Source organism: Bos indicus, chromosome 4, assembly GCF_029378745.1.
Source record: "Bos indicus isolate NIAB-ARS_2022 breed Sahiwal x Tharparkar chromosome 4, NIAB-ARS_B.indTharparkar_mat_pri_1.0, whole genome shotgun sequence".
In the NCBI taxonomy this organism is placed as follows: Eukaryota; Metazoa; Chordata; class Mammalia; order Artiodactyla; family Bovidae; genus Bos; species Bos indicus.
Genome location: NC_091763.1, coordinates 77,415,070 through 77,440,216, shown reverse-complemented (window position 1 = coordinate 77,440,216; position 25,147 = coordinate 77,415,070). Strand labels below are relative to the sequence as shown.

At 55.2% G+C, this 25,147-nt stretch overlaps 2 protein-coding genes across 16 annotated transcripts in view; one reads left to right on the top strand and one right to left on the bottom strand.

Annotated features, from left to right (window-relative positions):
* The first annotated feature begins 4,034 nt into the window (after window positions 1-4,034).
* YKT6 (YKT6 v-SNARE homolog) lies at window positions 4,035-13,321 on the top strand. The gene is made up of 7 exons (XM_070788013.1): window positions 4,035-4,282; window positions 6,650-6,732; window positions 7,917-8,017; window positions 9,023-9,127; window positions 9,391-9,456; window positions 10,781-10,882; window positions 11,554-13,321. The coding sequence occupies exons 1-7, from the start codon at window positions 4,179-4,181 to the stop codon at window positions 11,587-11,589; spliced, it is 597 nt and encodes a 198-aa protein (XP_070644114.1). The 5' UTR covers window positions 4,035-4,178; the 3' UTR covers window positions 11,590-13,321.
* Window positions 13,322-15,868: 2,547 nt separating this feature from the next.
* CAMK2B (calcium/calmodulin dependent protein kinase II beta) overlaps window positions 15,869-25,147 on the bottom strand; it is a 92,517-nt gene continuing 83,238 nt past the window's right edge. For 7 of the 15 annotated variants that reach the window (XM_019958933.2, XM_019958934.2, XM_019958935.2 and 4 more), the window contains 7 exons: window positions 25,021-25,134; window positions 24,634-24,714; window positions 23,689-23,802; window positions 18,766-18,841; window positions 18,544-18,638; window positions 17,992-18,226; window positions 15,869-17,721 (listed from right to left, as the gene is read on the bottom strand). In XM_019958933.2, coding sequence (XP_019814492.1) covers window positions 17,994-18,226; window positions 18,544-18,638; window positions 18,766-18,841; window positions 23,689-23,802; window positions 24,634-24,714; window positions 25,021-25,134 — 713 coding nt within the window. In that variant the 3' untranslated portion in view covers window positions 15,869-17,721; window positions 17,992-17,993. The remainder of the gene's footprint in view (window positions 17,722-17,991; window positions 18,227-18,543; window positions 18,639-18,765; window positions 18,842-23,688; window positions 23,803-24,633; window positions 24,715-25,020; window positions 25,135-25,147) is intronic. The other 8 variants (XM_019958941.2, XM_019958945.2, XM_019958943.2 and 5 more) reach the window with 2 other exon arrangements.

The window sequence follows — 25,147 nt, the reverse complement described above, 5'->3', positions numbered from 1 at the left end:
TGAGCAAAGCCTCAAAAGTGGGTAGCAGTCTGCCTTGCCCAGCAGGGGCTAATTTAGAGACTCTCAGCCATTTGTCATGGACAGCCTTGTTCCAGTTCTGTCTGCAGGGCCCAGCCCTGCAGGGGGCCCGCACCACCCCTGCCTGTGTGGATGCTGCTTGTTTGACGTCAGCACCCCTGCCCTACAATCTTTCCTAGCCCCATAATTTCAGACTTACAGGACAGCTGCAAGAACAGTACAGCAAACCCCTGGATACTCTTCATCCTGACTCTTCTCTTTTTCATCCTGTCTCTTTAAATTTATCATATTTACCTTTAAATATATTATGGGTTTCCCCGGTGGCTCAGCGGTAAAGAATCCACCTCCCAAGCAGGAGACTCAGGTTCAATCCCTGGGCCAGGAAGATGCCCTGGAGAAGGAAATGGCAACCCACTCCAGTATTCTTGCCTGGAAAATCCCATGGACAGAGGAGCCTGGTGGGCTCCAGTCTATGAGGTTGCAAAAGAGTCAGACACAAATCAGTGACTAAACAACAACTTGTATTTCCTTAAAAAAAAAAAAAAAAAAAAAAAGAATTCACTTACATAACTATAACACCATGACACCATGATCAAAATCACTAAATTTAAAGAGATAAAATACCATTCTGCAATCTATAGCCCTTCCTTAGATTTCAGCTTACTGTCAAATCTTCACTTCCTATAGCCTGCAGGATCCCTATAACCTACCATGATCTCTTCTCCTTTTTTTGTCATGAATGATAACAATACACATAATCATCATTGTTAAACATCTATATGACCAGAGCTTGGAATATAAGTCTTATCATTCCTAGCAATGTGCCTATGGGAAGGACATTTTTCCAGTTTTACAAATGAGAGAAAGAGACACACACACACTCAGAGGGGTTAATGGTTTGTTCACTTCTGTGGTTTTGTGGTTTGTGGCTAGGATTGAATCCAAGTTGAATAACTTCTGGGGTGATGAAGTGGAAGGTGGATCTTACTTTTCATTAAGACAGATGAACGTGGGGAATTGGTAACCACATAGACCAAGAGAGGCTATCTAGGGTGATGGCGGCTGAGCAAGGCCAGAGAGGGGGGAGAGAGCTGTTAGAGCTGTATGAGAGAATTTGTTCCTCATTTTGGTGTTGACACGTTCCTCTTACCAGCAATTTCCTTAACCTGAATCTCAGTTTGTATATCTGTAAGGTGGTAATAGTATCTTCCTGTTTGTGTGAAGATTAAATGAGGTCACATATGAAAAGCGCTTGGTGTAAGGGAAAGTTCAGGACGACTAATACTATGTTTCAAGTGAATACATTTAAATCTATTCCAACCAAACACTATCGGCCTGATTCCTCCTTTTGTTTGACGTCAGTGGCCAAAAGAAAAAAACGGACTCAGAATTTTCTTAGGAAATGGCTCTCACACGCCCCCTACAGGGCAACTGTGTCAGTGCAGTCAGGATGGGTTACACACGGTTCAGCGTCCTGTCCTTTTGAGACACTGGCCTGGCATCCGCCTCTCTATTCCTGAGGTTTGGTACCAAAATGTAGGGGATGGGAGAAAGCCCTTCTGCACACCCCTGAACTTGAAAATACCCAGGGTCGATGAGGAGGGTGCTGAGTGAAAAGGCAGGTGGTGGGAACTTCCTTTAGTCAGCAGAATAGTGCATTTGGCAATGTCTAAGACGTTTTTGGTTGCCAAATGGCCACTGGGGTACCACTTGCATCTAGTGGGGGAAAGGCCTGAAATGCTGCCTACAATGCATGGACTACCCGAACAACAAAGAATTATCCTTAAATCCAAAATATCAACAGTGACAAGACTGAGACACTCTGATTTACAGTCATGTTTTGAGGGATGCTGTTGGTTTTTCAAACATACCACCTCTTTCCCATCATTTCAGATCTGGCTGCTTCTAGCATGATGGTTGTGTAACCTTCCTGCCAATTTCCAAAGACCAAGGTCCTTTTAGCTATGTCTGTCCTGCAAGATGCTTTCTCATAACATACCATTTAACAAACAAGAAGATAAAAGATGTACTACCCTCAGAGATCTGCAGGATCATCGAAAAAGCGAGAAAGTTCCAGAAAAAAAATCTATTTCTGCTTTATTGACTATGCCAAAGCCTTTGACTGTGTGGATCACAATAAACTGTGGAAAATTCTTATAGAGACGGGAATACCAGAACACCTGATCTGCCTCCTGAGAAATCTGTATGCAGGTCAGGAAGCAACAGTTAGAACTGGACATGGAACAACAGACTGGTTCCAAATAGGAAAAGGAGTACATCAAGGCTGTATATTGTCACCCTACTTACTTAACTTATATGCAGAGTACATCATGAGAAAAGCTGGATTGGATGAAGCACAAGCTGGAATCAAGATTGCCAGGAGAAATATCAATAACCTCAGATATGCAGATGACACCACCCTTATGGCAGAAAGTGAAGAGGAACTAAAGAGCCTCTTGATGAAAGTGAAAGAGGAGAGTGAAAAAGTTGGCTTAAAGCTCAACATTCAGAAAACTAAGATCATGGCATCCGGTCCCATCACTTCATGGCAGATAGATGGGGAAACAGTGGAAACAGTGGCTGACTTTATTTTTCTAGGCTCCAAAATCACTGCAGATGGTGACTTCAGCCATGAAATTAAAAGATGCTTACTCTTTGGAAGGAAAGTTATGACCAACCTCGACAGCATATTAAAAAGCAGAGACATTACTTGCCTAACAAAGGTCTGTCTAGTCAAGGCTATGGTTTTTCCAGTGGTCATGTATGGATGTGAGAGTTGGACTATAAATAAAGCTGAGCGCCGAAGAATTGATGCTTTTGAACTGTGGTATTGGAGAAGACTCTTGAGAGTCCCTTGGACTGCAAGGAAATCCAACCAGTCCATCCTAAAGGAGATCAGTCCTGGGTGTTCATTGGAAGGACTGATGTTGAGGCTGAAACTCCAGTACTTTGGCCACCTGATGTGAAGAGCTGACCCATTGGAAAAGACCCTGATGCTGGGAAAGATTGAGGGCAGGAGGAGAATGGGACGACAGAGAATGAGATGGCTGGATGGCATCACCGACTCAACGGACATGGGTTTGGGTGGACTTCAGGAGTTGGTGATGGACAGAGAGGCCTGGCATGCTGCAGTTCATGGGGTCTCAGAGTTGGACACAACTGAGCGACTGAACTGAACTGAACCTCAGAGAACTGAGCCTCATTCACCCCTATCCACTGAAAAAGCATTATTCCAACATTTCAAACAAAATGAGGTTTTCCAAGTCATGGTATGCCAAGTGCTCCCTCAGTTTGGAGCTGAATTTCTGCTCCTTTGAAGTGAAATGGCTCTGCCACTCTGAGGTTAGCAGTTGGCTCCCAGATCAGTGGTTGGGCAGCTGATTTCACAGGTAGTTGGCAGGCCCAGGAGAACTGAGGCCTGCAGACTCGTGCTCAGGGGGTCCTATGTCCAGAAATTTACTCTCACGCAGGCAGGATGCAGGTGTGGGAAGGGCAAGAGAGAGTTCAATTAACTGAAAATGAGATGCAAGCCTTCACCTCCAGGCAGGAGCCTCGAAAAGGTCCCTGCCTTTCACTCAAAAAGCAGATCTGATTTACCAAACACTTTTCTAGAAGGCAGTTCGCGCATAAATCAAAGTCCCTGGTGTAGGGTTTACAAAGTACTGGCGTGTGGGTGGGGCATGGGTGGGGCTCTGGGTCTAACTGCTCAGAGGAAGGACAGCCCCCGGGACATAGGTGTTCCTACAGTACTCAGAAGGACCGGGAAGAAGCAGGGGGCGCTGGGAGGACTCAGGACGGCTAGGGAAGGAGGGAGAAGGCCTCGGAGGGATAAGGACAGCGGGAGAAGGGTAAGGACTCCCAGTGAAACAGCGAGGTGGCCTACGAAATCCCCACAGCCCCTCACGCGCACGCGCAAAACCCTGCACCACCCCCCTCGTTCGTGTTTCCGGCTGCTTTTTCTGCATCCGGGGCACGAGAAGACTCCGTTGGGCCTCGGGCGGCAGCCCCTGACCGGAACCGGAAGTGGACCCCGAGCCAGGAGAAGGAAGCCGGTGGCCGACCCGTCAGCAGCCGGCGGCGGCCTCGAGGGGCGGCGCTGCGCTGCTCCCTGCGAACCGGTGCCGCGGCCAGGCGGGTGGCCGGCCCAAGGGCCCGGCGCCATGAAGCTGTACAGCCTAAGCGTCCTGTATAAAGGCGAGTCCAAGACGGTGCTGCTCAAGGCCGCATACGATGTGTCCTCCTTCAGCTTTTTTCAGAGATCCAGGTGAGCGGGCCCTCGAGGGCGGCGCCCGGACGGGGAGGCCTGGGGTCCGGGTTGGAGACCGCCCGGGAATCGAGGCCCGGGGCTTGGCCTCCCGCATTGGAGCCGGTGGCCTTTTCCTCGGCCTGTAGCCCATTCTGGAATGTAGTCCGTAATCAGGGTTTTTCAAATTTTCTATGTTGTAAAAATGACTGGGGGGCTTTGAAAAAGTGCATATTCCCCTAGGTTGACGCCCAGTTGAGTTCCAGCAATCTGTATCTTAAACCAGCAACTCCCACTCAGTGGTTCTGACCCAGGAAGCTCACGTGCCACATCTTAAGCGCCACGTTTGTATTATTTGGCTGGGCTTTCCAACAGTTCGGTATGAGAGTTCCTGGTACACTCTGTCATATTACGGAGGAAGTCACTGAGGCCCCAGGAGATGGATACCAAACCAGCCAGGACTCCAACCCAAATTGTATGCTCTTTACGGTTGGCCTCTAGTGGTACAAAAGGGTTCTACAGTGAAGATTTGGAAGGAAGCATGGAGGTTTTAGGGCTTACAAGCCTTTGAACATTTGCGAGGCACTGTAATGCAATCAAGTCCGTGTTAGAAGTACCACAGACACTTAACAGCCTGTTCGTGGGAGGGGTGACGGTGACTCAGGCACAAAGGGAGAAAGACCCTACAAAGTCTGTGGTCACCCAGTCTCCAGGTCTGGTGGCATCTGGATTCTGTTTGCATTACTTCATTGGGCTGTTTCGTTCTTGATGAGAGTGGCTTGCTGGCGGGATCTCAAACAATTCCTCCTGTTATTTTGTTGAAACTTTCTGCTGCTTTTTGGGTCCTTCTTGGTACTTAGCATTCTCTGTCATGACCTCTAGTCTCTGTTCTGTGTTGCTGCTTTTCTGTGATGGAACTTTGGGTGCTAACTTGGTTAACTCTTGATTCTTTTCCTTTCTCTCTTTCCCCTACCCACATTTACTGATGATCCTCAGAGATTTCACTTTAGGACTTTAATCTCACTGGTTTTCGGTATCCAGACCAGTTTCAGATAATTAATACAACTGCAGTACTGTAGGGAAATCTCTACAAGTGTCTCTTAAAACAACACATAGTCCAGTTGAGCCCATTGTTTTTCTCATAAGTCCTCCTGTCTTCTGTCCTGCCCACCTCATGATTACCAGAATGCGAACCTCAGACCTTCAAAACGTTTTCCAGCTTTTCTGGCACTTGTATGCAGAATGTCACAATGAATGCAGTTCTTCCTTTGTCTAATTATAGTTCTACTCTAAGCTCCGTCTCTTTTTAGTTTTATTGCAAGGACTTCCTTATTTTAAGACTTACCTCTAAGGGATTTTTCTGATCCTATTCACTCTCTCAGGATAATAATAACAAGTAATACTATGCGCCAGACATCGTGCTAAATGCTTATTTAGTCATCACAGCACGTCTCAATATATAGACGCAGTAAGTCCCTTACCAGAGGTCACACATCTCGTAAGTGGTGGAGCTGGGATCCCAGCCAGGGAAGTCCACTACAGACGTTGTGAGTCCTCACTCTGCTGCGTGGCTCTTGGTGTGATCTCAGGAGTATATGAATCTGCTGGAACCAACTGTGGATTCCACAAGTCAGGACCCTGCGCTGACAGCCCTTTATATGACGTTTCCAGTCAGAGGCTTCTTCTTAACTCTGGTTCCTCCAGCTGGACTGTTGTCACCTGTGACTCTTCCATGCTGGCCACATCTTTTTCTTGGGCCCATGAACCTCCTCCTCTCCCTCAGCCGTGGTACAAACCATTTTCCGTTTCCTTGTCTTGGCTGAGCCCTTGCCCTCAGTTCCGTCCAGAGTGTCCCGGGCCTGTACAATGGATTAGCCCCAGCCGAACTGAGGCTAGAGCCAGCATTCACTGAGGATGCCTGTCACATTGCAGGGTCCAGCGCGTGGCAGCTGCCATAACTGACTGTGCATCCGCTGAACAGTTTTGACCACTTAGGTGTCTCCATCACAGATTTTATTTCTTCCCGCTTCTTGGGAGTTAGTGGAGCCTTGAGAACAGGAGCTGGCCTCTGCTTCTCTGCTATGTCCCAAATCATACTCTGACCAAAATGTTAAATTAACTATAACCTGTAGAAGATTCCCCAGAAGTCTGGAAGTGGGTTATTTGGGTCTGCTCAGTAGCAAGCAAATGTGGTTTGAATGGTTGTGATGATGTGTAATTATCTGTATTCATGGACATCGACAGAGTGTTTATTAGTTCTTCCTAAGGTTTGGAGGGAAGGAATGAAACCAGGAAGCAATGTCTCCTTAGTGTATAAGCTCAGGGGTCACTTTGCATTGTATTGGGGACAAGGTGACAGGAACAGGTAATATGTGTTGTGTTTCTTAGCGTCCAGGAGTTCATGACCTTCACAAGTCAGCTGATTGTGGAGCGCTCAGCGAAAGGCAGCCGAGCTTCTGTGAAGGAACAAGGTAAGAGGGCCCACCACCTGGTAAGCGCGTGCTGGCCCAGCCACCCAACTCAGGTGGCCCAGAGCTCTGTCCACAGGAGGGCTGCCTTGCGACGGAGAGGGCTCCCAGGCCCACAATCCTCTGCTGGCTTCTCTCTTCCCTCCTCCTCCATTTCCTGTTATGCAAAATTCTATGCCCACTGATGGTATGTCGGTTGCTTGGTTAAATCACCCCCAAAAGCTTAGACTCGCTTACAGTTAGGGTCTGCCTCTCTTGGAGCAGTAAGCAGCTTTCCTGCTTTGTCCTCTTCTGCCTTTGGAGTTGTAAACGTCTCAGAAAAGGACCTCCACCCAGCCTTGTTGAGGAAATACTGTATTCTGTGCTTCTTAGTGCTTTTGCCCAGGAACCTGGAGACCCCTTATTTTTCCTCATGACCTTAGTTTTTTCTTCTTCATGATTCAGGTTTCCTGTAAGAATTTTTATGCATTTATTTTAGGGGCACTTGGTTTGCTATGATATCTCTGAATCCTTTCCAAATGACAAAAAATCATTTCAAGGATTGTGACTGTTTTGCAGAAGCCCTATACAGGCTGTACCTTTTGATAATTCGATGACATCAGCACAGTCGTACTTGAGACCCCAGCCAACAGTGGCTCATTTTTTTCTGGATGGGCTTTATCTCTTCCTCCCTCTCCTGCCCCATCCCCACCAAGGCTCACCACAGAGTGGAGCAGGCTAGGTTACTGTAGTGAGGAAGCCTAGGGCCCTGACAGGTGATTTTCTCAAGCCAGGAAATCTTTTACTGTTTTTTGTGTATATATGAAAATGGAAGCCACTTAGCTTGTCCAGAGTTCCATCAGCTTGGGAGCAGAGCAGAGCACCTCTGAGGGTTGCAGCTTCCAAGACACAGGGGAGCCTGACCTCGAGCTCAGGGTAGGACTCAGACGAGCCCCTGGGGCCGTTTCCTGGGGTATTTCTGCGCCACTATGGTCCTTGGACCCTGGCTTTGCGCACTGGGCCTTGGGACTTTCACTCACCCTGAAGCACATGTTGGTCCACACTGCCAGCAGAGCCCCCACACGTGCTACCCTATGTGCAGGACTTCACCATAAACCCAGAGGACAGAAGCCCAGCACTGTATCAGTCCAGCGGCTTTGGGGGGTGAGAAAGTCTAAAGCCCTCATGCCATCCTCTTGTCTCCTTAGAATATCTGTGCCATGTCTACGTGAGAAATGACAGTCTTGCAGGAGTGGTCATTGCTGACAGTGAATACCCATCCCGGGTGGCTTTTACCTTGCTAGAGAAGGTGAGTTTGCAGCTTGGCTGGACTGTACTTGGGCAGTCAGGCATGGACTGGGGCCAGGAGTGACGTAAGGGATGAAATAGTGTGTCCAAAATCAGCCTGCTTTCAGCCTCCTCACTCTAAACCAAGAGACAGTCTGGGAGCCTTCTCATTCCTGTCTGTCTCATCCTGCCCTACCCGCGTCCCCCACTGATTTCTGCTTCTCATCCTACTAGTGTCCCTGGGGCCACCTTGGCTCTCCTTGTAAGCCACAGAGTGCCAGCATCTCCCCTTCCCGGTGGGGCCCTCAGGTCAGCTCTGGCTGTGCTTTCGCCCCCACTCCTCTTGCCAGCTCTGCTCCTGCTTCCGCCCTGAAAGTCGTGACTTTCAGTTCCTTCTGAGCCACACTAGGCTGCATGTTCTGCCCCATGACCCACCTCCCTTCTTCCCCTCCTCCCCTCTTTCAGGCCATCCCTGCACACACCAGGCTCCTCCCCACCTGCTGCGCTTCTGCTCAAGGAGTCCCCCTGCTGGCCCATCCTGCAGTTACAGCTGCTCCTTTCCCCAGTGTGAGGCTGGTGCCTCCTCATTCTTCAATGTGTTTCTTTGTGGTGCGGATGATAAACTCCTCAAAGACCCTGACCCCACATCCCCTAAAACACTTGTGCGTAAAAGCGCATGAAGTCTGGTGGCTGCTTAAATTCAAAGGATCTAATTACCTTTTTGAAGAATTGTTTTGAAAAATTAAAGCTCCAATATCCTTTTTCCTGGAAATTCACAACCTGAGAAAAGTGGAAATCTGTAATTTGAATTTCTAATAATTTATCATTCCCAGATGAGGTTCATATCAGGCTGGGCATACTTGGATTTTAATTCCAAGAATACTGAGGAAGAAGAAACTTGGACCTAGATTTTCTCCCTTGCCATTAGCTATCCTCCTCTGCCTTCCTCTGTGGGTCCTGGGGTCCTGAGAGCCTCTTTCGGATGAGCACTGAGATGGGGGTGTTGTTGAGCTCCTCTGTCTTGCAGGTGCTAGACGAATTCTCCAAGCAGGTCGACAGGATAGACTGGCCAACTGGATCCCCTGATACCATCAGGTACTCAGGCCTGGACAGTCAACTCAGTAGATACCAGGTAAGGCGCAAAGGTTGTGAAACAGAAGAGCCAATGGCCCTGATGGTTGTGACTCTGGGTGATGTGGAAGTTGATGTTCTCCTGAAGATCGCAGGAACCTGCATTAAGACCTGAGCTCCAAGGCAGGCTTTTGCTTTTCCAGCATGTGTTTAAGCAGCCTGTGGTTTTTAACTTCCAAAAGTATATCCAGCTTGCTTGGTTTTGAGCCCTGTTTCCAGGCAGCCACTCCAGTCCTGACATTTTTATTTTTGCTTCTTCCCTAGAACCCCCGAGAAGCTGACCCCATGACTAAAGTGCAGGCTGAACTGGATGAGACCAAGATCATCCTGGTAAGTAAGTAAATTAGGGGACCAAGTCCAGAAACAGGCAAAAAGATTTGCCAGCAGTCAAGCCCATGCAGCTGATGCTTGTTTTAATCATAGTCAAAGCACTTCTGAAAGTGGTGGTGGCCCACCTGTCCCTGTGCATCAGAGGCTTGAAAGCCAGACTCACTCAGACAACCACTCTGTGGTTCTGCCTCCATGGTGCCTGCCTTGGCCTGACCCACAGCCCAGCAGATTCCTTCTTTTCCGAGTGTGGGTTTCAGTGCACACTGAGGCTCTCTGACTAAATACAGGTCCCGAGTTGTCAGAAACAGGCCTGATTGAGAAGAGCGGGAACCCTACATTTTACCTGAAACCTAGTTTGCAATTGCTGTTTTCTGCTTTTGTTTTTAAACTCTGAGCTACCTTTGGCTTTGGAATGAAAATTAAGAGATGACAGTCTTCAGGCACCTGTCTGTCTTCTGTAACGTTTCTCCAGGTTTCCTAACCAAGCCCTGTCTCTGCCTTCTGCTGCCTCAGAGCCTCAGTCTGTGAGCAAGCACACAGAGGCAGGGGACACGCCCACTGTCTTTCCTTGTCTGTCCACAGAACAGATGGGTCCAGGTTACCCAGCCCATTCTGGCTACAGTGATAAAACCTGGATTACTGGTCATGCTGCCTTTTATCCATCCCATTCATGTCTTGATCCAGTTAACTTTTTATGGTGGAAATCTGAGTTGCCCAGCCGTGTGTAGAGATAAAGAATGTTTTTGCTCATTTCTCATTCTGTGCCATTTCATATGTCCAAACCTAGGGTAATGCCAATTGCCTCTGAGGGCCTTGCAGTTTAAGCAGTGGCCATCTGGGGTGGGAGCAAGTCAGCCACTTCCTGATGGCCCTGGTGGCGGGGCTAGGGGCTCTTGTGAGGACGTCCATCCCTCATGTGTTTGGAAAGGGTCTGTCTGCACTAAGTGCAGAGGCGCTCTCACAGAGCTGATAGTCGTGAGATTTGGACACAGTTCCGCTGGGGGAAGCATGACACAGCTGTGCAGTAGGAATGTGTGTGTGTAAACACAGGCACAGGGGACCTCTCCTGGAGTGTGGCTATCTAAGCCTGTGCTTTGGAGGATTTGGTGCAGTGCTTTAAGTCCAGTTAGAACCTTCTAGATCCTCCAGGAAGGTCATTAGGCCCTGTGTCCTCCACAGGCCTGGGTCACTGTGTCTTGATGCTCACATGTTGGGGAGGAGCCCAAAGGAAGCACTTTGCTGTGACTGAGCTTTGTGAGGGACTGGCGTCTGCTCACCTTGTGAACAGAGCAAGGCATTCTTTTGTATCTTTCCTCTTGTCCAGCACAACACCATGGAGTCTTTATTAGAACGAGGTGAGAAGCTCGATGACCTGGTATCCAAATCCGAAGTGCTGGGAATACAGTCTAAAGCCTTCTATAAAACGGTGAGTGTGTCCTGGCCGCTCCTGGGCACCCTGTCAGTCAGCTCTCCCTGCCTCTGGGCTGCTTCCCCCCCTCCCCCAACCTCCCCAAAGTGAGGATGGGTCCTCCTCACCCCTGCTGTCTGAGGGGTGCCACCTTCCCAGAGAGGTTCCGACGTTTCTGATTTGTTAACTTGGACTGAAGTGTTGCACCGTTTGGACAGTAGGGGTGCTGCATTTGCTTGGTCAACCCACACGCGTTTGCTGTCATGATGATGTCCCTTGGAGGGAGACGCCTTTGGGGTTAGGAGGTATCTGAACAGGAGGTGAAGGAGGAGGTAACAGAGGCCCCATGAACCAAGTGGGTACCTCTCTGCTCTCTGAAGATATCCTTAGTGAGAAATACCCCCATGGGGTCAGATAACTTTACGGGGAGTCAAGGCTGGAGCGAAGGAAGAGACGTTCTTATTCTTTATACTTGGCTAAACAACAGGAAGTTTCCTTCCTTATCGATAGCATTAATGGAAGGTGGACAGAATAATCTTGGGAGTGTGAACTACTTCTGGATGGCTTCCCTCCACTTCTCTCTGCTTGGTGATTCCAGAGCCCCTACTAAGGCCAGCTGGTCCCCTCAGAGCTCCCAGTTCTACGTGTGCTGAGGTCTACCTCTTCAGCTCTGTTTTGTCTCTCTCAAGGCCCGGAAACAAAATTCGTGCTGTGCAATCATGTGACGGCTGCCAGCAGAGGCCCCTGCGCTGGAACGTCACCATCATTCACATCAGAACCACGGCCCCCCAGGAAGCAGAGCCACCTTGTAACAACCCAAGTGGGACAGACTCAACTTTGGCTTTGGAGCTCCTGGGAGAAACCGAAGGGTGGATGGGGACCTGGGGGTGGGGAACGTTCAAATTCACATGTCTAGTTATTTTTGAAAAGATACTGAGGCCCCTAAATGTGTATTTGGGGGCCAAATGGAACCATAAAACTCAGTGACTCCATAGATGCTACAGGGTTCATTTCTAATCCCCTGGGAAGGATGTGGGCCCCCAACTTGTGCAAGGCCCATGGGGGGTTCAGAGCCAGCTCTTTGTGGATCTTCACATGTTTGGGTTTTGTCTGTATACTAATTATTAACACTACAAGGAGCAGGGTGCCCTGACTCCAGGACTGGGGAGGGACAGCCACTGTGGGGCTGCAGTGGGCATGGGGGCGGGGTGGGGGGCTCAGGCCAGTGCTTCTGTGTTAGGAGGAGACAGCTACTGGACTTCATAAATTCTGAGACCTGGTTTGCATTCCTGCTGAGATTGACTTTGACTTTCTGCGGTACCCATCCAGCAAGCAAGTTCCGTAAAGAACGCTAGAAGTAGGGGAGGGGGCGCTTGCCCTGACTTGCAGTTTGGCTTTGAACATCTGGATCAGAGCACGTGTGCTGCAGTCTCGTGAATAGTTGTCATTTGCCTCTCTGGTGACAAGAAAGACTGTTCTGACAATCACCTGGGACTTATGTCTTAGCAAGTGACCTTCACTGTGGCCACCATTTCTAGGCACCAAGAGAAGATGCCAGCCAGCCTGGGGGCTCCCAACATCCACTTGTGGTCTGAGCTGTCCACACTCCAGCCCAGCCCCCAGCAGAAGCACTGCTGAGCACCCCGGCCCTGCCCCCAGCAGCATGAGGCCTATGGCTCTGAGGCCCTGCCCTAAAAGCAGGTGCAGGGAGCAAGCCAGGCAGTAGCCCAGGAGGTTCCAGCTCTTCTCAGCCTTGCTGGTCCTGTGGGCCCTGCTGCCGTGTTGTAAACCGCCTCCTAGTGCCCTGCTGCGCTTGCTAAGGACACAGGCTCAGGACACACCCTTGAGAACCAGTCTCCGTGGACGCCCCTGTTGGAGCGGTATCAGTGTGGTCTCATCCTCCGGTGTCCTTCCCTGAGCCCTCTGTTCTTGCCCTACCAAGGAGGTCCACTGCCCTGACAGGAAGTGCCTGTGGCCTTGGATTCCCTGGCATGGGCCAGAAGTGGGATCTGCGTGGCCTCTGAGGACCCACCCTAAGAAGTTTACCTGCCAGCTGCTCGTTGTCTCTGGCCACTGTGCCACCAGAGGACTTGGCCTAAAAGTAGCCTACCCATGTAAGTTCTGCCATGTTTACCCCTGAAAGGCGCAGACCTGGCCTGCTCACTGGTCTCTGATGTGGCCATGACCACCCCTTAGGGATGATTGAGAGGTGTCTGACTCCTCCCACTTTGGAGGGTACTGGGGGTGGGGGGTGGGGGGTGGCCAAGATTGGGAAGAGGGTGACAAGGGTGAGTAGGGCTGGCCAAGCCCTCTGCATCCACCCTTCCTCCAGCTCCTCTTGTCTTCTCATGTTAAATCATTTGGCAAAGTGTATTTTAATAACTGCTGCCTAACTTTTCTCTGTGTTCTGTTTGGAAGGTTCCTATGTGGATAAAGTTGTCTTTTGAAATTCCAAAATAGTCCTGTGCTTTGTTTTGGGCTTCCCAGGTGGCACTAGTGGTAAAGAATCCACCTGCCAATCCAGGAAACATAAGAGACGGGTTTGATCCCTGAGTCAGGAAAATCCCCTTGGAGTAGGAAATGGCAACCCATTCCAGTATTGTTGCCTGGAGAATCCCATGGACATAGGAGCCTGGTGGCTTACAGTCCATAATCACAAAAGAGTTGGACATGACAAGCAGCTAAGCACACAATGTGCTTTGAGCCACAGGGACCCCTTTCCACGGGAGCCCTGCCCCTCATGCTGTGCCCCTGCCGAGTGTGGGGTTCGCCATATCTTGTGGGGGAAGCAGCCTCTACCTTAATGCCCCCATTCTCCTCTCCCCACCCCCTAGACCTTTCTAGCAGGAAGTGGGGGAGGGAGCCCCAGAGTGGAGAGAAGTCCTGCTCTGAGTCCTGTGACCTGGTCTTCACTGCACCGTAGAAACCACCTGGGAGGCTTCCTCACAGCCACAGAACCGGGGCCACACCCAGAAACTCCAGATCTGTCTGCTGGGGTGTGGAGCGTCTTGTGCGCCCCGGATCCTTGCAGGCTGGCAACTCTGGTCCTAGTTTAGGGAATGTCCTCGGCAGGTGGTGGTTAGACTGTGCGTGCTTCTCACCTATTTCATTGCTGGCCTGGGACTGACCTGGAGACCCCTGAAATAGGGAGTAGCCTGGGCATTTCCGGCTTTTCCTGCTCAGAGGACCCACCAGGGCATGCGCCCAGGGAGCTTTGCCCAAAGCAGGTATTCTTTAAAATGACAAATGAAAGGCCCTTCACTGACTTCTCTCTGCCTATCCTGCCATCCTTACTTGGGGGGCTGCCAGGGGACAGTTTCAGAGTGCTGGTCCACCTCAGGATTCCTGTAGGATCCCCAGCGGGGGTGGGGTGGGGCTGTGGCAGGTGCCCAGAGGGACGCCTGGCCTGGAAAGCTGCCTCGGGTTACAGCTGATAGGTGAGCGGAGCCCTAGATACTGCGGTGGTGGTGATGACTCTGCTCACTGGCTCTGTCCTAGATTCTCTGCACCAAGCTCTCCGATCTGCCCTGGTGCTCCCTGGGCAGCCCTCATGCCTGCCTGTACACCTGAGAGCCCCTACCAGCTACCACCCACAGGGCCAGGAAGGTAGCTGCAGCCAGATGCCAAGGCTGGACCAGGAGGCCTGTTGTGCCCTAGTGGACAGGACTGAGCAGGCCTGAGGCAGCATTGCCTCATCAGAAGTCACTTGGACCCGTTGGTGTGTTTGGTGTATCAGATTGTTTGGAAGCCCGTATTTCTGTCCTGAGAAAGCTTAAGGTGTGAGGTACAGACAGGCAGCGGCACCTGGGGACCAGCAGTAGAGGGGAGGCTGTCCATCTCAACATGAGGGTGTCTCTGGGGTGTCAGTCAGCAAGACTGCCGGGGACTGCCCAGGAGGGAGGAGGGCACGAGGTCTTTGAGGGGCCTGCGGAGCACAGGCAGGTCCCAACAGCCCTTGCCTGGCAGGGCCTAAACGTGTGCAGCCATGAGGGAAGATGTTCAGAGAAGCAGGCGGCCTTGAATCAGTGTGGCCATGCAGCTATGTGGCCGCGTGGTCAGAAAGCCGTGGAGTTGGGTGGCCATGTGGGTGTGTGGTCAGGCGATCAGACAGGTTGGATGGCCACGTGGTTAGGCAGGCACGCGGCCAGCGCTCGCTCAGCCGGTGCAGGCCGGGAGTGTTCCCAAGGAAGGTGCAGAGGCTTTGTATCCCTGTGGTGTGAGGGTGCAGTGGGTGACTGGGTGCCGTGTCTCTCCCTCCATGTGGGGGGTGAGCTGCAGAGGGAAGGCTGGTGGGGATCGCCTGGCTCTGCCCACCTGGGCCCTCAAGCCCCTCAGTCTGGGCCCACCTGGGAGCCTCTATACCTGGCATCCCTCCGTCTCCCAGGTCTCAGCTCTGGGCTTCTGCTGTTCGGGTCTCCTCACGGAGCCTCCCCAGGCCATGGCTGTCATCGCCTGCTGTGTCATCTTTGTATCCCAGCCGCCACCACTCTGCTCCTGGTGTCGGTGTCTCATGTCCGTGTGCTGTCCACACAGCCCGCGTGCAGGCCCACAGGAGCAGCCCCGGTGGCTGCAGGCACCACGTGTCCCAAGCAACACGCACAAAGACCAGATAGGTGGAGGGAGAGAGTGGACAGGGCAGCAGGGCTGGGGCCTGGAGCTCTTCCCATACAGATCTGTCCTCCTGATCTCATCTTCAGAGACCGCTAGAGTGACCAGAGGCTGGGGGGTCCTAGGACTCAAGGCGTCATTTTTGGTTCCTGTGTCTGGGGCTAACAGAGGCCTTCGGGAAAACAGGAGGGAGGTGGGAGCAGCTGGCAGAGTTTGACCTGCAGCCTCATGGAGGGGCCCCATCTGGGCATGCCGACTACCCAAGATGGGCTTGGGAACATCTAGCTTAGGGCTTCTGCAGCCTGGCCAGCCCAGGGTCCACATGGCAGGGGAGAGACCTGCCTAGAGGTGAGGGGTCAGCTAGATCCTGGCAGAGAGCACCCAGATACACTTGAAGCAGTTTGTCCTGTTTTCCATTTATTTGCAGTTTCCCGAGACAGAACAAAATAATAATTTTGTACACTTACAAGGCTCAGAAAGAAAAGACAATGAAACTCAGCAAAAAGAGAGAAGAGGAAAGGCCGGCCAGCACCGCGGGCAGCCGACCCTCTGCAGGGCGGGCCGGCCGACGCCGCCACACCGCGGACATCTAGCTAGAGGAGCGGGTGTGGCTTGCTCATGAGGGGTCATGCAAAAGAACTCTCCCCCAGAAAAAAAAAATCCCCAAATTATCCCAGACAGGCAGCTCCCTGGAAAGAACGGGTGAGCAGGGAGAGGAGAGGAGGAGGCCCCAGGAGGTGAGGGCGGCTGGGCCGCACGCTGTCCACGGTGAACCCTGCCGCTGCCCGAGGCCCAGGGAGCCCTGCAGATGTTTACCCTGTGTCCATGGGTAGGGACGGCTGTCCTGAGCACAGCCGCAGACAGGCAGGTGAGCGTCCACTCTGAGTGTCTGTCCATGGACAGTCCCCCTTGGAGACCAGCATCCTGTGTCCTGTGCCCCACTCTGGGCCCCTCCCTTGGCTTGTGTGGGGGGAAGATAAAGAAAATCCTTGTTGAAAACAACATGAGTTGAAGGGGCAGATATTGGGGTGGGGGGGTGCGTCCTGCACCTCTGGGATCATGGCCCCTGACCACCCCCCAAGTATAGCCCAGGAGGCCAGGTTATACCCACCCCCATGCCAGGCCAAACGCTTTTGGCTCTCTCTGCCACCACCTGACCATGCAGCCCGTCCCAGAGGCTCACCAGAGTGCCCACCAGCACACAGGGGGACCCGCCTCCCCACCCCAGGGTCCCTGTCGCTCGCAGCCCAGTGCAGCCCTCTGCTCCCTGCTGCTCTGGCCCAAACTCTAAAAGTGCAGCCTCTTCAGCAAACACTTGCCTAGCCCCTGCCTTGACCTGGAAGCCAGAAACACCCGCCAACCTCTGACCCCTCTCTCCTTTCTGCCTCACACCCACATGGGGACGGGGGAGAAGGTGGGCAAAGACGGAGAGGTACCCAAGCAGAAGAGAGGCCAGCCCAGGGGTTCCCTTCCTCAGCGGGCTACTGCCAGCACTGTCCTCGCCCACGTCTCCCGCCAGGTGTGAGATCTGAAACTAAGGTGTGCCTCCCTGCAACCCCTCCCCCAGTGCACCTCCCTGGCCCTGACCGGGCCAGAGCTGGATCCCTGAGCCTCGGATGGCTCAGTATCCTCCCAGAGAGGCTGGCCCAGCCTCTGCACTGCTCACCCATGCCGGGAACACCGGGAGCCCACATCCACACCTTCTCAGGGAAGAGAGGAGGGAAGGGAAGTGGGATGGAAGTCAGCCGTGCTTGGGCCCCCTTGCCACCCCCAAGCCCTCCCCCGACGACACCTGACACTCCTGACCAGGAGCCATGCACGGCAGGGAGGATGCAGACTTCCTGGGGGGTGGGCACCACCTAGCAAACACTGTTCCTCGGGCGGCAGGCCCTGGTGGACAAGTTCATTCCCCCGGCCAGTCCCTGGAGGAGGCCAGGAGTGGACAGACACGTGGAGCTTGGGTGGGGTGCGGCCAGAAGGTTCGAAGCCCCACAAATGCCAGTGATTTTTACAGCTTTTTCCCTTGTTTAGTTTTTTGTTCCGTTTCATCGACGTCAATTTTGTGTGTGTGGTTGTCGTTGTCATCTTGTTTTTAAAAAGAAATCACATCTGGTCTTGGTTTTCTGCAGACACAGGCACCAGGGGAGGAACGAGGCAGACACAAACATGCGACAGGCAGGCCGTGTGCCCGAGGGCAGCTGGGCTCCAAACACCGAGTCTGTCCCGTGGTGAAACCAGCCGCAGCGGCTCTGAAACAGAGCGGGCGCCAGGACGAGCAGGTCAGCTCTGGGGGCAGCTCTCCGTCTGACCCGGGTTTGGTGGCTGCAAGGTGGGCACCTTCAGGGCTGCCCGGAAAGGGGCCTGGAGACCCTGACCCAGCGCCCCCGCTCCCCTAACACCAGGCTTGCCTTATGCCCAGGAACCTGCTGGGCCACCCCTGCTGGCCACCCTTTCCGACCGCCTCCCTCAGGCTGCAGCCCCGCCACCCCGGACTGCACTCCCCTCCCCCAGGGTCTCACCTTCACTGCAGCGGGGCCACGGGCGCCCCCGAGCAGTGGAAGTGCACATTCTGCCACTTGCCGTCTCGGCGATGCCACACACGGGTCTCCTCGGACTGGCTGGTGCGGGGCCGGCCTTGCCCGTCGATATACTGCGTGAGGCGGATGTAGGCGATGCAGGCGGCATCCTCGCCGATGACGTGCACGTGCGGGTTCAGGATGGTTGTGTGGATCGGCTTGCTGTTCTTGGCGAGCACTGCGGGTGGGCAGGGGCTTGGCGTCGTGCCTGCCCCCACCCAGCCCCTCTACCAGCCCAGCCTCCTCCCCCAAGAGCACACCCAGCCCCTCTACCAGCCCAGCCTCCTCCAAGAGCACCATCTGGCTCCCCATCCCTCTCCCCGTGTGTCCTCACCCCTCATCCCTGTGGCTCGGGGATTTCTGCCACAGAGGGTGGAGCAGTGGCCGGCTGACCCTGAGCACAGAGGGGACAGGGCTCCCCTGGGCCCCTGACTGGGGGTCCGTGGGCTCTCCAGGGGCACCCACCCTTTTACCCTCCCCCCGCCCTGCACTCACAGTTCTCGAAGTAGAATCTGTGGAAGTCCATCCCTTCAACCAGGTTGCCCAGGGCTTCAGGCTCAAACGAGGTCAGGCCTGGGTCGCAGATTTTCCTGGGGGGCAGACCCAGGTGAGGAGGGGCCCCTCAGAACCGGGTGCTTCCATCCAGCCCCCTCCCTGTGGGGAAGCCCTCCAGGTCCACCCCCCACACCCCAGAACAGGCCAGGCGCCCCGACTCACGCGTAGGCCTCGAAGTCGCCATTGTTGACAGCCTCGATGAGCTGCTCCGTGATCTTGATGATCTCCTGCTTCCGCGCTGCAGGGAGACAGCTGCCCAGTGACCCACACACCACCTGTGCCCGCCCGGGAGGGTCCGGGCAAAGTACCCCGGCCCCATCCCCATCCCAAGGCTGCCCAGCTCAGACTGCTCCCTTCAAGGCCACCCACTTCCCGGTTTCCCGGTTTCCAAGTCCAACGAACTTCCATCTTGTTTGTCTTAAATACAATATCCCTGAATGACACACACACTGCATCCATAGCACTGCTGCTGCTGCTGCTGCTAAGTCGCTTCAGTCGTGTCCGACTCTGTGTGAGCCCAGAGACGGCAGCCCACCAGGCTCCCCCGTCCCTGGGATTCTCCAGGCAAGAACACTGGAGTGGGTTGCCATTTCCTTCTCCAATGCATGACAGTGAAAAGTGAAAGTGAACTACCCGTCTGGAAAATGCAGGTCAGGGAAGCAAAGCCTGCCACGACCACCCTGCATCTCCAGTCCCCCCAGCCACGTGCCCTGGGCCCTCAGCAGGGGATGACCCTGTGACACTGTGACCACCCTTCCTGGCTTCTGCCCCCCAGGCATTGCTCTCTAGTCCTCCATGCACCCAACAGTTCTTCGGGGGGTTGGGGGCAGATGTCTACTAGGGGCCGGCTCACAAAGCAGGGAGTGGATTGGAGGCTGCAGGGCCAGGCCTCTGTGCAAAGGCCAGGAAGCAGAGCCCAGTGGAAAGCTAAGCGTGGGCCTCACCACCTTCTCTCCATGGAAGCCCACAGACTGCCGGCTGGCCTCCCGCCTCTTCCTGCCTCCACCTGTTTGTGGTCCTGGGCCCCAGGCCAGTCCTCTGGCATCACTTTTCCATCCTGCACCCTCCACCTGAGGCCCTGGGTTGGCAGCCCTCTCCAGGTTCCTACCCACTTGACCTCTGGTCCCAGACCAACCCAATCTCTGGGGTGCTTGCCTGGGGGCCCCCCTTTATCTCTTTAACTACCATTTATTTTCAGGCTACATATTTTAAACACGTGGAAGAAGCACAAAGAATAACATAGCCCACACCCTGCTGGTTCACATCTGAACAATTTTTATATTTGCTTTAGATTTTTTCCAAAGAGAGAAAAGCTTCCACATAAAGACACAGGTGCCTGTGTTCCCTTGAGTTTTGTCCTTCACTCACTCTCCCCAAAGAAGTACCATCCTGAGTTAGGTGCTAAACCATGCCTGTGCAGATACGTCGACACCCAAAGGCACACAGGAAACACACACATGTGTGTGTGCACACAGCCATGGACACACCCACACATGGTGATTCCATAACGCAGTAAACGCCAGCAGTAAAACCCAGACCCAAGAAGAGCGCTGAAGGCCGCACCCCAGTTCTCTTCACACCCCTCTCCAGTCACGGCCGTGCCAGCCACGCATCTGTGCTCCCTCACGGGGGCGTTGTGTCCCTCTGCTCCCCGCAGTACGTAGGACCACAGGCGCTCTGCAGGGCCACTCCTGTGGATGCACATTCCCACCCAAGCAAGCCTAAAGACAGGCGTCTGCTGCTCTCCAGTGTCCAGCTGCCAGTGCAGCTGGGCTCAGCACACGTGTGAGTTGATTCACAGCCTACATTCCCAGAGCAGGAGATGCTGCGTGTGAGCGGGGGCGTGCCCCTGGGTCGTGTGGCACACCGGCTCTGGACAGTGGCTGCTGGGGGAGTTCTGTGACACCCAAGGGCTCCAGTGCGTGCACGCGCAGGTGTGCACATGCGCCCTTCGTGCACATGGGTGTGTACTTGTGCGTGTGTCTGTAGTGCATGTGCACGCCAACCTGCCAGCACACGTGCGCTTCCTCGTCTAAACGAGACCCTCTCTCTGCACTGGCTGTGCTTCTGCTTTTTTTTTTTTTTTTCTTACAGAACTCCATGTCTGGACTGTAACAGTGTTCGGGCTTCAGGCTGTCTCTGCAGAACCCAGGCCCCCGCTGGAAGCTGGCCTCCAGGAAGGGGGCCCAGCTGCCCTGATGCCCCCGTCCACCCGCAGAGCTCTGTCCCAACACAGACACATGCGGGTGGTCCCTGTCCTCACCTGCTGGATACTTCACACCTCCTTCAGCACACCCACTTCCTCCTACGCCCACCCCATAACACAGCTTCTCCCCTCTCAGTGCTTCCTCCACAGCCTGCCCACCTCTTGGCCCTCTGCCTGGGCGTTTCCCAATTCTGAAGGCCCTCTCTCCTCTGGACCTCATCAACCCCCACTCCCAGTTCACCTGTCATCTTCCTGGAAGTGGCCTCAAGCCTCAGTCTGTGACCTCCCACTGCAGCCCAGCTCCCCCACCAGATGACACCCCATGGGCCAGGGCCCCTGGGCTTGTCTGACAGCAGCACCTGGCGCCTGCCCCTCCCGTCCCTGCCCTGGGCGGCCGGTCACCCTGCCACCCTCCTGAAGCACCACGTCCAGCCCCTGCTCAGGAGTGCCCACCTCCCACTGTGAGCCACTCTGTCAGCTCCAGGCCATCCTGCTAATCTCGCTAAGGGGACATCTACACATCCCAACATCCCAGACACTTGTCAATCCCCCTCTTGACAGACAGCGTGAGCTGTCTCGCCTCCCAACGTGAGCCCTCAGCCGATAACCTTGCAGCTGGAATTGAGAGACCTTTTTTTCTGTTTCGTTTCCCCAAGCACTCTGATTTTACGATGGCCCTACTGCACCGTGGTAAGTGGGCTGAGTTTTCCACTTGATGAGGTAATAGTGAGTATTTTTAAACAAATCGTAATTAAAAATGGATTCGGTGTAAAAAGAAAGTATTAAGTAAATAGAGCTCTAAGGTCACAGAACACATTGCAAAGTCTGAAGTTCGGGAAACAGCCCCCATGCCCATTCTGCAGATGGGAAAGCTGAGGTTGCACAAGCCCAGCCACAGCCCAGGAATAAGCCAGACGCTCCTGACCTGTGGAGGGACTCTGCCCTCTCCTTCCTTGCCGTACAGAGCAATCCTGCCTCCCCAGGTGGCATACTATGCAAAGGGACTCCTGGTGGGGGTGCCGGGAGGGCTGGCTATCAGGGACAAGCTGCCTCCAACAGGCAACTCCAGAAACAGAGCTGCGGTGCATGGGCAAGAGTCTGGCTTGGGAGAAGTCCCAGAGTTGAACCGTAGCCCTGCATCCACTCTGGCTCTCTTGGGGAGAGCTAACAGGCCAGGGAAGCCCAGACATTAGCAAAGGGTCTAGGAGGACCCTAGTGACCCCAGGTGGACCCTAAGCAGCTGCAGGGGCGCCAGGATGTCCCTAGCCACACCAGGGAGGCAGCTGCACAGGATCAGCCTGGATTGTGCATAATCCCCGATTATGGAGAACCCAGGGCGGGCCAGTGGGCACCAACCCATTTACCATTGACAGCTGGCGGGTTGGCTCCCTGGAAAAGAGGCTGCCCGTGACCCACCCCAAGGATGGCCCTCTGCAGCCAGGCCTCTGTGCCAGTGGGGGAAGCCCCGGGCCCCAGAACCGGGAGGGGGGGCCACTCCACTCTGGCATTCACCCACTTGGCCCACTGAGTGCCAGAACTCACCCCGAAGTGACCACTCAGAAGTCCCTTCTCCAGGCTGGCCCGACCTGATCCCTTCACCCAGGACCCCCACACACAAGGAAGCTGGCTGCTGGGAACCCCAGGTGGGAGGGCAGGAGGTAAGAGGGCCCCTCTTTCTGAGGGACACTGATAGGGGCACCCCTCCCCTTGGTGCCCCGCCTCCCCAGCACTCTGTCCCTCCCCTGCACCCTGTAGGCCCAGCCACACGTGCCAGGAGTCCAGGCCCCGAGGTCCCCTCCACTCAATCCTGGTCACAGCCCCTTCTACAGCCCCACCTCCAGAGTCAGGCTCAGGACAGACCCCCAAAGGGGCAAGCCTGTGCTGTGCCTCCCCTCCCCCACTCCATCAGCCTGTCCTCTGAGCTCCCTGCCTGGGCCGGGCATGCCCCAAAGGTGGGTCGTGGCCTTGGGCCGGGGTAATATTGCAAGGACCCCTTGGACACAACCCTCCACATCTGCTACCCTCAGCTTTGTTATCTGGGAAACCAGGGGCCACGAGGGTCCCGGATTTGGGGACACGGAGGCCTCTAAACTCGAATAAGACCCCACACAACTGGGGACGGGCAGAGGCTCCGCTGTGTGCCCACTAGCAAGACTCTGCTCTCTCACCTCTGAGACGCGTCTCCACTTCCTCTAGCAGAGCCTGAGTTCAGGCCACAGCCCCCGAACCCCCGGCCTTCCCCTCTGCTCCCAGGGCCTCCCTCCCACCCACCTACCCCCGCCCTGGCCCCCAGGCATGGCTGGCAGGGGTGGGCGGCGGGGGTCGGCACCCCCACAGCCCGGCACTCACCCAGCCTCTCCCCCGCCATGCCCGGCCCCCAGCCCCGAAGCAGCTTCGCCTCTGAGAGCCCGGTGTCTCCCCGGAGGAGGGGGGTGGCTGCCGCCCTGGGATGTCATCCATCCCTGTAAGCGATACTGGCGAGCAGTCGGCAGACGGCCTGCAGACGGCAGTGGTGGCTCCTCCCTGCCCGGGGAGGTGGCCCAGCCCAGCGCCCGCCCCCAGCCCGCCCCCCAGCCCTAGACTCACCAGCCAGGGCCGACCCCAGACAGCACGCACCCCATCCTCACTACCACTACAGAAGAAATCTGCAGCTTACAGCCCCTGGGAGGGAGGCTCTAGTTCAGGGAAACCTGCCTCCTGCTTCTCTCCCCACAGGTGCGCATCTTTAACCGAACGGCAGCTTTGTGTGGAATTCCCTGGGTCCCCCACCCAGGAGCCGACCCCTTCCCAGAGCCAGGGGGTGGCGCACCGCAGCTGGAGGTCTCCACGCCCGAGAGCCCCCAGGAGCAGCCAGCGGGGCCACTCAAGGTGCTACTTACACGGGGTGAGTGGGGGGCCTGGGAGAGCCGGAGACGGGCAGGGTGGGGGGCCCTGGGCTTCTGGGGTCCCCGAACCCCTCCTCACCGTGTTCAGGATGTCAGAGATCCTGGGGGCTGGGGTGGAACAGACGAGACGTGAACACGAGGCAGGCGGGGGACACGCAGGAGAGAAAACCTATGGGCTGATGAGCCAAGCCAGAGAGAGTGGGGGGGGACGGAGGGGTCATGAGGGGACAGAGAGGGATGGAGAAGGGATGTGGGGGGTGGAGGGGGACGTGAGGGACAGGGGTGACAGAGAGGGGTGTGGGGGACGAGGGGGAAGCTTCAGGGATGTTCAGGCAGCTGCACCTGTCTGACCAGGTGGGGGTGGGGAAAGCTGCTGTGGGCGGAGGGTGCCCTCCATAGCGGGGCAGCCTGGCCTGGGAGAGGAGAGAGTAATCCCACCTGGGACAGGCCCAGGGTGGGCACCCCGAGGTGAGGACGGGATGGGTGAGTGGAGGAGTGCACAGAACGCCCAGCCCCTCTGGAAAACTAGTTCTGCAGGGAGGTCGGGCCCTTTCTTCTCCCTTTAAATCCATAGGCCTCTGGTCAAGAGGATTTCTGTAACAGCTCCTCGTGCCTGGATGCCCATATGAAGTCAGCATGACTGACAAGGTCACGGCCCATGGCCCAAGGGGCAGGGTACATGGTCGCTCCGGGTGTGGGAGACCCTCAGGGGGTGAGGTCTCGGGCTGGACAGCAGTGCAGGGAGCCGTGTGGGAGGTGGGGGCGGGGGAGCCGGGGGAGAGCTGCCTTGCAGAGTTAGCGCGTGCGCCCCCTGATGCCCAGCCAGGCTGGACAGTTAGCCAGGCCTCGGCAGCCTGGTCCAGGGGCAGTTGAGGCCGTGCATGGCAGGATGCGGGAGCCACTTGGCAGCAGAGGCAGCAGGCCTGGGGCACTACTTACATGGGGTGGGCAGGGGCCCCTCGGCTTCTGGGGTCCCCGAGCCCCTCCTCACGGAGCTCAGGATGTCAGAGATCCTGGGGGCTGGGGTGGACAGGAGCAGACACGTGAGGAGGCGGCGGGCCAGGCTGGTGGAGAGGAAGCAGGCCTCCCTCTCTCTCCCGCCCCAGGGTGTATCTCAGGACCAAGGAGCCCCGGTCCTGAGACCGCCCCCCAGGCCAGTGGAGAAGGCCCAGCTTGAGGGGTAGAGGTGCTGGGGACCTGCGTTGAGGGGCTGTGAGGGGCAGGCTGGTGCCCGAGCTCAGCTGGCCCTTGGCCCTCGAGTGAACCCTCAGAGGAGCTGCTGGCCCCTCCAGGAGACCCCCACAGCAGCAGGGCCCGGCTACTTACATGGGGCGGGCAGGGGGCTAATGGGAGCCGGAGACGGGCAGGGCGGGGAGCCCTCGGCTTCTGGGGTCCCCGAGCCCCTCCTCACGGAGCTCAGGATGTCAGGGACCCTGGGGGCTGGGCAGACAGA

Bases quoted from the DNA above. Each gene is read 5' to 3' on its own strand.
- YKT6 (XM_070788013.1), top strand. From the start codon at position 4,179: ATGAAGCTGTACAGCCTAAGCGTCCTGTATAAAGGCGAGTCCAAGACG. The intron at 6,733-7,916 runs GTAAGAGGGCCC...TTGTCTCCTTAG, and splicing joins AGCTTCTGTGAAGGAACAAG to AATATCTGTGCCATGTCTAC. The intron at 8,018-9,022 runs GTGAGTTTGCAG...TCTGTCTTGCAG, and splicing joins CTTTTACCTTGCTAGAGAAG to GTGCTAGACGAATTCTCCAA.